Raw genomic sequence first — 11,454 nt, 5'->3', positions numbered from 1 at the left:
TGCTATTGCTCACGACCGATTCATGATAGTTAAAATTTACCACTCTTAAGTGATTTTCTCGGGTACATATCCCTTTCGAGGGGTCGAAAAACACTTAATTCTAAATTATAGGTATTAAAACTGATTGGTGAAGTTTAGAAATCACTTAATATATCAATATGATATTTTATACCTATATTAAGATTATTTGGTACTTATTACATAACTCTTCAACATTACATATTTGTGAGTGGCAGCCAAACTAAAGCCGAATTTTTAAATAAAATTTATTAGAACTTCATAAGGATTTTGGAGAATGGCCATTTCTCCATCTGTCCTTAAAACGAATTTCTCATTAATCTTTCTTCCATGAACTTTGCCTTTTAGCACACGGCTTATTTTATATTATTTCAATGAATGCATATTACCAACATTAATTAAGCATCACTGTCGTCAATGATAGTAAGACGACTTCTAACGGTTCTTCGAGACAAATAAATATCTTTATTCCATTTCTTTAGAAGTTATACTTCTTATGCGACTTCCAACAAGGTTGCGTTAAGTTTATCCTCCTGTTTACTTTATGGTCTTGATACAAAATCAAAGGCAAAATTACATTTATATTTTATGAAACATAACGTATTCAAAATTATATTTTTAATAGAGTATAAAATCAACAGTTGGCAATTACTGTTTTGACTGAGCATTAGAAACAACTTAGTATTCTAAGACATTACAACTCCCAAGAAAAACAAAATTAAATAAAATAGAATCCATTTGTCTTTCAAAATATGCTTTTATTTCTTATCATTTGTGAAAACAAACATCTTCGAGATAGAAGTTATATTTTAAAAAGAAAATTAACCGAGAACAGCTCCGAAAGATTGACTTACAGCCGCAGCGGAATTACCAATAGAACTGAAGTCGATTTGACCAATATTGGAGGAACTCAATATGTGTATAAGGGTGGCCACCAGTTCCAGAAGAGCTTGTATAACTATATCAGCTTGAGATGCTCCGGCAGAAGAAGCGCTGACTTGTCCGACCAAGTTAGATACAACTGATTGCAAGGCACCAACATTCAATACCCCACCTGAAGCCAAACTGGAAGCAGCTGAACTGATTCTAGATTGAGATGCTCCAGAGTTAATTCGTGATACAGCGGAAGCACTAGATGCTGCACTAGCTCCTGCGGCACTTCCATATCCAGTTTGCACACCTTGGCTATAGCCTCCTGCAGCAGCCGAGGCGGCTGAACTGGAAGCAGCACCTCCTCCAGAAATGTAACTGGTTTGTACAGTTTGACCATAACCACCTGCTGCTGCACCTGCTCCAGCACCTAAAAGATCTTTTATTAGTATTGTTTATGCATTTATAAACTCTAAAATAAATAAATTTAAGTTTATAAATTAGTTTTTTTAAGAAATATATTAGATATTAGCAAAATGATTTTTCTAAATCCATTTATTTGTATTTTTGTAGAAACCACCAATATTTTCAGGTAATACTTAACACTAGGTTTATGGGACGCGTCATTTTGACGCATTTCAAGTTTTGTAAGGAAAATTATAAAACCTGCTGGAATTTTTATTTCACCTCTTGTAATGACTTTTACCCATTCATCGAAGTAAGGCTATTGAAGGCTATTTTCTTCAAAAGCGTTGAAATATTGAAATTCTCTATGTGGCATACCCATCTCTACGGATATGCGTCAATTTGACGCGATCATACTTTCGACAAAATTTTGAGTAAACAAGCAATTATCACATCAATAATAAATAGGAATGTACCGACAATGCTTCGATCTGATATCGTTTTCTCAAATAAAAAAAGCAATTAACAACTGCTGCCTATAATCAATAATAGAAAGAATAAACGCAGAATGCCAATTGATGTCAGAGTGTCAGAGTTTGAAAGTGTCAGTTGCTTAGTTCGAGTATTGAAACATAAAATACGAGAATATTTCATAAATATATATCTCATATCTTTATTTTTTTATAGTATACAATTATATTGGTTTCTAAGTGAAAAGATGCCAACCTCTCCGGACATGCCAAAATAATTTTAAAAAAATGGTAAATAGCAACTAAGTAAATTTTGATAATTTAAAGTGGTGAATTATATCAGCTTACGAACTATTTAGAAATAGTGGTGGATAAAAATCTACTAAAATAAATTTATTAAATTAAGAATCAAAATTATATGTATTCTTTCATACGTCAAATTGACGCGTGTTCGTAGAGATAGGTATATAAGAAACGTCCGTAAGCCTAGTGATGTATTGGTTCATGCGTCAAATTGACGTGTGCTTGTAGAGATAGTTATATAAGAAATGTCCGTAAACCTAGTGTTAACTTGCAGATTGTTTTCCTTCTCTTTTGATGTTAACGTTCGCCTTCCAATGAGGCAGTTAACAAAGATATAAAAGAATGAAAATGATATCAGCTTCTACTTAAACCCGAAGGATACTCAGAAAAATGACATATCAGTATACAATCATTTCGGTTTCCAGCGCAGCAGCTGATATACATACAGCTACCGAGGTTTATCGTTTGCATACATCTGGAACACTGGAACATTCTACAAATTCAAAATCAGTGAACTACAACGATACAGGTGCTGCACACAGAAGACAAGATAGATTATCCGCAGCTTTAATAATTGCCACTATTATTTCATGACAGGCTATTTTTATTTAATTGTTCCTCTTGCGGTAAGTTGAATACATGGCCAATGAGGATAATATATCTGCGTATGTATCAATGTTTGCATCAGGATAATAAAGGCATCTGGATTCAACATCCATGAGAAAGATACATGAGTAAGGATTCATCAAATTCAAAACATTGATTTCCTTTTCAATTTTTTAAATCTGTGAGATTCCTATTCATTTCAAAAATTTTAAATTATGTATTAAATAACAACGCTCAAAGGTTTTTGATTAAAAGAAATGGATTTTTAACTTTATTCTAAATACAAAAAATTCCATAATTTATTACCTTTATTACTTACAACCGATTTAAAAATTGGACTTAATAGAGAATATAATTCACAATTTTCTGAAAAAAGGGAAAAATAGACTAATTTTCCTTTTAACTGAAAAGAATTATTTCTACATGTTTCCTTACAAATCTTGTCTTAGTTTGAAACCAAGAACATAGTTTAATAGATTGCGTAGAAGTGCATTTTCCACTTTCCTTCAACCAGTTGATTTCTTAAATGCTTCGCTGCTTAATTCTTAACGACTCGAATGCGACTCGCTTTCTTAAATACTTCACTTCTCATATTTTAACAACAAGATTGCAACTTCATTTCTTAAATGTTTTGCTGCTTTTTTCTAAACAATTTGAATGCGATTCTATTTCTTAAATACTTCTTCTAAATGGAATAGTATACACAAAAGAGGAAAATATAATCGAAAGAGTAAGTGATCAGTAAAACCAGCCAACAAATACATTCGATAGCTGAGGACTCATAGTAACAGTTTGACTTCTTATGCATGTTTTAATTCATTTTAATTTATGAAACTGGATAAAAAAATATCCCAAACGTTAGCTCGATTCACGGTTTCGAATGAAAAAAACTATTAATTATAAATACTCCTATCAAACTAAATTTGAATGTAAGACTAAATGGCAAAACAAATTTGTGTAAACAAAGAAAAAATTAAGAAATGCGTATTCTTATTTTATTTAGACATTTCTTTTGCGCAGTCAGCTATGTGAGTTTAACATGAAAAGAAGAAAAGTTAGTCTACGAAACATTGATATTTGAGAATAATATATTTAATTCATAGAGTAAAAAGAGGAACAAAAAATTGAGATGCGAGTATTCATAAGGATCTCATATCTTAGAATATTTAAAATGGTATATTTAAAAATAGCATTAATACAAATGCAGATTCAAAAAAATATAAAGATCAAAAATTTTTAATTTCTTTGTGTATAGAAAGAAAAAAATCCTTGTAATATCCTAATACTATATAAAAATATCAAAACTTAAAATTTATAAAATGTCATATTTAAAAGTAATATTACAAATAATACAGTAAAAAAATATAAATTTAGATACTTCTTGAATTAATCGTCCAATTTTAATTAGAAAAATTACCTGCTGCAGCTCCGGCACCAGAACCATATCCTTGACCTGCTCCTTGTCCATAGCCTCCAGCAGATCCTGCTCCAGTTGCTGCTCCTGCACCGGCTCCTGATCCCGCACCAGCACCATATCCTTGACCTGCTCCTTGTCCATAACCTCCTGCTGCAGCAGCTGCTCCAGCACCGGCACCAGATCCTGCACCAGCACCATATCCTTGACCTGCTCCTTGTCCATAACCGCCCGCTGCTCCTGCTCCGGAAGCTGCTCCTGCACCGGCTCCAGAACCTGCACCATATCCTTGACCTGCTCCTTGTCCGTAACCACCCGCTGCTCCTGCTCCAGAACCTGCAGCGGAAGCTGCTCCTGCACCGGCTCCAGATCCTGCACCAGCACCATATCCTTGACCTGCTCCTTGTCCATAACCTCTAGCTGCTCCTGCACCTGCAGCGGCAGCTGCTCCTGCACCGGCTCCAGATCCTGCACCAGATCCATATCCTTGACCTGCTCCTTGTCCATAACCTCCTGCTGCAGCAGCTGCTCCAGCACCGGCTCCAGATCCTGCACCAGCACCATATCCTTGACCTGCTCCTTGTCCATAACCTCCTGCTGCTCCTGCTGCAGCAGCTGCTCCAGCACCGGCTCCAGATCCTGCACCAGTACCATATCCTTGACCTGCTCCTTGTCCATAACCACCCGCTGCTCCTGCTCCGGCACCTGCTGCGGAAGCTGCTCCTGCACCGGCTCCAGAACCTGCACCAGCACCATATCCTTGACCTGCTCCTTGTCCATAACCACCTGCTGCTCCTGCTCCGGCACCTGCTGCGGAAGCTGCTCCTGCACCGGCTCCAGATCCTGCACCAGCACCATATCCTTGACCTGCTCCTCGTCCAAAACCACCCGCTGCTCCAGCTCCGGCACCTGCTGCGGAAGCTGCTCCTGCACCGGCTCCAGAACCTGCACCAGCACCATATCCTTGACCTGCTCCTTGTCCATAACCAGCACCTCTTCCTGCTCCGGCTCCTGATCCAGCACCTGCACCATATCCTTGACCTGCTCCTTGTCCATAGCCAGCACCACTTCCGGCCCCTGCACCTGCTCCAGCTGCTGCTGCTGCTCCTGCACCAGCACCAGATCCTGCTCCAGCTCCATATCCTTGACCAGCTCCTTGACCATAGCCAGCACCTCTTCCTGCACCAGTTCCAGCTCCTGCACCAGCTCCAGATCCTGCTGCAGCTCCAGCACCAGATCCTGCTCCAGCTCCATATCCTTGACCAGCTCCTTGTCCATAGCCAGCACCTCTTCCTGCTCCTGCTCCAGCTCCTGCACCAGCTCCAGATCCTGCAGCAGCTCCAGCACCAGATCCTGCTCCAGCTCCATAACCTTGACCAGCTCCTTGTCCATAGCCAGCACCACTTCCTGCTCCTGCACCAGCTCCAGCTGCTGCTCCTGCACCAGCTCCAGATCCTGCACCAGCACCATAACCTTGACCAGCACCTCTTCCTGCACCTGCTCCAGATCCTGCTCCAGCACCAGCACCAGATCCTGCTCCAGCTCCATATCCTTGACCAGCTCCCTGTCCAGAGCCAGCTCCTCTTCCTGCACCTGCTCCCGCTGCTGCTCCTGCACCAGCTCCAGATCCAGCGCCAGCACCATATCCTTGACCAGCTCCTTGTCCATAGCCAGCACCAGCTCCAGATCCTGCTCCGGCTCCAGATCCAGCACCTGCACCATATCCTTGACCTGCTCCTTGTCCATAGCCAGCACCACTTCCGGCCCCTGCACCAGATCCAGCTGCTGCTCCTGCACCAGCACCAGATCCTGTTCCAGCTCCATATCCTTGACCAGCTCCTTGTCCATAGCCAGCACCTCTTCCTGCACCAGCTCCAGCTCCTGCACCAGCTCCAGATCCTGCTGCCGCTCCAGCACCAGATCCTGCTCCAGATCCATATCCTTGACCAGCTCCTTGTCCATAGCCAGCACCACTTCCTGCTCCTGCACCTGCTGCTGCTCCTGCACCAGCTCCAGATCCTGCACCAGCACCATATCCTTGACCTGCTCCTTGTCCATAGCCAGCACCTCTTCCTGCACCAGCTCCAGATCCTGCTGCCGCTCCAGCACCAGATCCTGCTCCAGATCCATATCCTTGACCAGCTCCTTGTCCATAGCCAGCACCACTTCCTGCTCCTGCACCTGCTGCTGCTCCTGCACCAGCTCCAGATCCTGCACCAGCACCATAACCTTGACCAGCACCTCTTCCTGCACCTGCTCCAGCACCAGCACCGGATCCTGCTCCAGCTCCATATCCTTGACCAGCTCCTTGTCCATAGCCAGCTCCACTTCCTGCACCTGCTCCCGCAGCTGCTCCTGCACCAGCTCCAGATCCAGCGCCAGCACCATATCCTTGACCAGCTCCTTGTCCATAGCCAGCTCCACTTCCTGCACCTGCTCCAGATCCTGCTGCAGCTCCAGCACCAGATCCTGCTCCAGCTCCATATCCTTGACCAGCTCCTTGTCCATAGCCAGCACCTCTTCCTGCACCTGCTCCAGATCCTGCTCCAGCACCAGCACCAGATCCTGCTCCAGCTCCATATCCTTGACCAGCTCCTTGTCCATAGCCAGCTCCACTTCCTGCACCTGCTCCTGCTGCTGCTCCTGCACCAGCTCCAGATCCAGCACCAGCTCCATATCCTTGACCAGCTCCTTGTCCATAACCAGCACCAGCTCCAGATCCTGCTCCGGCACCTGATCCAGCGCCTGCACCATATCCTTGACCTGCTCCTTGTCCATATCCAGCTCCACCTCCCGCACCTGCTCCAGATCCTCCAGCAGCTCCTGCACCAGCACCAGATCCTGAACCTGCTCCATATCCTTGACCTGCTCCTTGTCCGTAACCTCCTGCAGATCCTGCTCCTGCACCGGCTCCAGATCCTGCACCAGCACCAGATCCTCGACCAGCTCCTTGTCCATAGCCAGCACCACTTCCTGCTCCTGCACCGGCTCCAGATCCTGCTCCAGAACCATATCCTTGACCAGCTCCTTGTCCATAACCAGCTCCTCTTCCTGCACCTGCTCCGGCTCCTGTACCAGCTCCAGCTCCGGCTCCAGATCCTGCTCCGTATCCTTGACCTGCTCCTTGTCCATAACCACCAGCTGCTCCTGCTCCGGCGCCTGCTGCAGAAGCTGCTCCAGCACCAGCTCCAGATCCTGCTCCTGCTCCAGCGCCATATCCTTGACCTGATCCCTGTCCATAACCTCCTGCTGCTCCTGCTCCTGCACCGGCTCCAGATCCTGCTCCAGCACCATATCCTTGACCTGCACCTTGTCCATAGCCACCAGCTGCTCCTGCTCCAGCGGCAGCTCCTGCACCGGCGCCTGATCCGGCACCAGCACCATATCCTTGGCCAGCTCCTTGTCCGTAACCAGCACCTCCTCCTGCTCCTGCTCCGGCTCCGGCTCCAGACCCTGCGCCAGCACCATATCTTTGACCTGATCCTTGTCCATAACCTCCTGCTGCTCCTGCACCTGCTCCAGATCCTGCTCCAGCACCATATCCTTGACCAGCTCCTTGTCCATAACCAGCACCGCCTCCTGCTCCAGATCCTGCTCCTGCTCCCGCTCCAGATCCACCGGCAGCTCCTGCACCAGAGCCAGATCCTGAACCTGCTCCATATCCTTGACCTGCTCCTTGTCCGTAACCTCCTGCAGATCCTGCTCCTGCACCGACTCCAGATCCTGCACCAGCACCATATCCTTGACCTGCTCCTTGTCCATAGCCTCCAGCTGCTCCTGCTCCTGCTCCGGCTGCAGCTCCTGCACCGGCGCCTGATCCGCCACCAGCACCATATCCTTGACCTGCTCCTTGTCCATAACCTGCTGCTGCTCCAGCTCCAGATCCTGCTCCAGCTCCATATCCTTGACCTGCTGCTTGTCCATAACCTCCTGCTCCTGCAGAGGCTGCAGCACTGCCTGCACTACCTGCTCTAGAAATTACATTTTCTGTTTGAGTAGTCGTAACTACATTTTGGGTCTGTGAAATTTGGGATGATGCTGCTCCACTGGCTGATGCAGTTCCAACTGAATATGCTCCAGCTGATCCAGAACCAGTACCGTAACCTTGTCCAGCTCCTTGTCCATAGCCAGCACCAGCTCCAGATCCTGCTCCGGCACCAGATCCAGCACCTGCACCATATCCTTGACCTGCTCCTTGTCCATAGCCAGCACCACTTCCTGCTCCTGCACCTGCTCCAGCTGCTGCTCCTGCACCTGCTCCAGCTGCTGCTCCTGCACCAGCTCCAGATCCTGCGCCAGCACCATATCCTTGACCAGCTCCTTGTCCATAACCAGCACCTGCTCCAGATCCTGCTCCGGCTCCCGATCCAGCACCTGCACCATATCCTTGACCTGCTCCTTGTCCATAACCAGCACCTCTTCCTGCACCTGCTCCAGCTCCTGCACCTGCTCCTCCTGCAGCTGCTGCTCCCGCACCAGCACCGGATCCTGTACCAGCACCATATCCTTGACCAGCACCATATCCTTGACCAGCACCTGCTCCAGATCCTGCACCAGCTCCAGATCCAGCTCCGGCTCCAGATCCAGCACCTGCACCATATCCTTGACCTGATCCTTGTCCATACCCAGCACCACTTCCTGCTCCTGCACCTGCTCCAGCTGCGGCTCCTGCACTGGCCCCAGATCCGGAACCAGCACCATATCCTTGACCTGCTCCTTGTCCATATCCAGCTCCACTTCCTGCACCTGCTCCTGCTGCTGCTCCTGCACCAGCTCCAGATCCAGCGCCAGCACCATATCCTTGACCAGCTCCTTGTCCATAGCCAGCACCAGCTCCAGATCCTGCTCCTGCTCCAGATCCAGCACCTGCACCATATCCTTGACCTGCTCCTTGTCCATAGCCAGCACCACTTCCTGCTCCAGCTCCTGCACCAGCTCCAGATCCTGCTGCAGCTCCAGCACCAGATCCTGCTCCAGCTCCATATCCTTGACCAGCTCCTTGACCATAGCCTCCAGCTCCTCCTGCAATTGCTGCAGCTGCTGCTCCTGCACCAGCCCCTGATCCGGCACCAGCACCATATCCTTGGCCAGCTCCTTGTCCATAACCAGCACCTCCTCCTGCTCCAGCTCCTGCTCCTGCCCCAGATCCGGCACCAGCACCATATCCTTGACCAGCTCCTTGTCCATAACCAGCACCGCCTCCTGCACCTGCTCCAGATCCTCCAGCAGCTCCTGCACCAGCGCCAGATCCTGAGCCTGCTCCATATCCCTGACCAGCTCCTTGTCCGTAACCTCCTGCAGATCCTGCTCCTGATCCTGCACCAGCACCATATCCTTGACCTGCTCCTTGCCCATAGCCTCCAGCTGCTCCTGCTGCAGCTCCTGCACCGGCGCCTGATCCGGCAACAGCACCATATCCTTGGCCAGCTCCTTGTCCGTAACCAGCACCTCCACCTGCACCTGCTCCAGCTCCTGCTCCGGCTCCAGACCCTGCGCCAGCACCATATCCTTGACCTGATCCTTGTCCATAACCTCCTGCTGCTCCTGCACCTGCAGCAGCTGCGGCTCCTGCACCTGCTCCAGATCCTGCTCCCGCACCATATCCTTGACCAGCTCCTTGTCCATAACCAGCACCGCCTCCTGCTCCAGATCCTCCAGCAGCTCCTGCACCAGCGCCATATCCTGAACCTGCTCCATATCCTTGACCTGATCCTTGTCCGTAACCTCCTGCAGATCCTGCTCCTGCACCGGCTCCAGATCCTGCACCAGCACCATATCCTTGACCTGCTCCTTGTCCATAGCCTCCAGCTGCTCCTGCTCCGGCTGCAGCTCCCGCACCGGCGCCTGATCCGGCACCAGCACCATATCCTTGACCTGCTCCTTGTCCATAACCTGCTGCTGCTCCTGCTCCAGATCCTGCTCCAGCGCCATATCCTTGACCTGCTGCTTGTCCATAACCTCCTGCTCCTGCAGAGGCTGCAGCACTGCCTGCACTACCTGCTCTGGAAATTACATTTTCTGTTTGAGTAGTCGTAACTACATTTTGGGTCTGTGAAATTTGGGATGATGCTGCTCCACTGGCTGATGCAGTTCCAACTGAATATGCTCCAGCTGATCCAGAATCAGTACCGTAACCTTGACCTGTTCCTTGACTGTAGCCTCCGGCTCCAGCCCCTGATCCAGATCCTGCACCATAACCTTGTCCTGCTCCTTGACCTGCTCCTTGACCTGCTCCTTGACCTGTTCCTTGACTGTAGCCTCCGGCTCCTGCCCCTGATCCAGATCCTGCTCCATAACCTTGTCCTGCTCCTTGACCTGCTCCTTGACCATATCCTGCTGCTCCTGCACTCGCAGATGCTGCTGCTCCTGCGCTGGAGGACACTTCATTTTCTGCAGAAACTTGAGAAAACATTCTTACGAGACTTCCAATTTCGTTCAAAAAAGTCTGGTCAACTGCTCCAGTAGTTTGCAAGAAGGCTCCTCTTAATGCGTCTATGATTGCCTGGATCTTAACGCCATTGGGAACACCAATGTTTTCCGAAAAAGCTATTTCTGATACAGACGAAGCAAAGGCCATATTTAAAGCTTGCAATTTCGATCTTGAATTAGTAGGATTTCTTTCAATTGAGAGAATTATAGTGTCGCTAATTGAAGAAATGTCATCCATCTGAGATGAAGATAGAGTTCCAGATTGGGCCATGGCTGCGTTGAAGGCTCCAATGAAACCTTCCGCCAGCTGTGTGTTGTCCCATGGACTTGCAGCCTTCAGAGGAGATACACTCCAAAGGCAAAGAACAAGAAATAGAAGAGAAAATCGAGTAGGCAACATATTGATTATTAGTCAATCTTCAGCTGTTCTCAATCGAGTGATTTTGCTAGGCTGTTGGCTGTCTTTTTATACTGCTTTTTTCGTGACTTGTCGAAAAGGCAAGTCACGACAAAAAGGATTCCACCTGTTTTTTTACTGCGCAGTTGAACAAGACGCAGTTAAGTTCGTGATACTAAATGTTCCACCTGTTTTTCTAGAACGTAGGTTAGAAATTTTCACCTGTTCATGAATATGTAGTAATTCCTTGCTGCTTTTGCTTACTCAAACCTATTTAGCATTCCACATTTTTCCCGTTTAATTTTCTCATAAAATTTTCCTTACAATTACACTTTTACTCCTTTAATTACACCTTAATTAACCCTAATTAATTACACCTTTCTTAAATTGTGAAAAAAACATTTTTTTTAAAATTATTATTATTATAAATATTTTTTCACTACCATTGCATATCAAATATTGACATTAAAGTAAAAGAAAATTTAAAACCAATTTTCATGTATTAAAATTACTTCAAATTCGAAAGTATTAGCAAATTAAAA

At 47.0% G+C, this 11,454-nt stretch overlaps 1 protein-coding gene across 6 annotated transcripts; it reads right to left on the bottom strand.

The window, feature by feature from the left end:
• Positions 1–755: 755 nt before the first annotated feature.
• Positions 756–10,974, bottom strand: LOC107456757 (uncharacterized). Of its 6 annotated transcripts, XM_087163446.1 has the most exons (4): positions 9,697–10,974; positions 9,541–9,600; positions 4,090–9,204; positions 756–1,318 (listed from the first exon to the last, which is right to left on the bottom strand). In XM_087163446.1, exons 1-4 carry the CDS (start codon positions 10,913–10,915, stop codon positions 840–842), a joined length of 6,873 nt encoding a protein of 2,290 aa, XP_087019572.1. In that variant the 5' UTR covers positions 10,916–10,974; the 3' UTR covers positions 756–839. The 6 variants fall into 6 exon arrangements, with proteins under 6 accessions (XP_087019572.1, XP_087019568.1, XP_087019570.1 ...); XM_087163442.1 differs by having other exon boundaries at positions 4,090–6,267; positions 6,340–10,974; XM_087163444.1 differs by having other exon boundaries at positions 9,541–10,974.
• Between the last annotated feature and the right edge of the window lie 480 nt (positions 10,975–11,454).

Source organism: Parasteatoda tepidariorum, chromosome 5, assembly GCF_982258835.1.
Source record: "Parasteatoda tepidariorum strain Cologne lab strain chromosome 5, Ptep-v5.0, whole genome shotgun sequence".
Classification (NCBI taxonomy): domain Eukaryota; kingdom Metazoa; phylum Arthropoda; class Arachnida; order Araneae; family Theridiidae; genus Parasteatoda; species Parasteatoda tepidariorum.
This window is presented reverse-complemented; position numbering and strand designations above follow the sequence as displayed.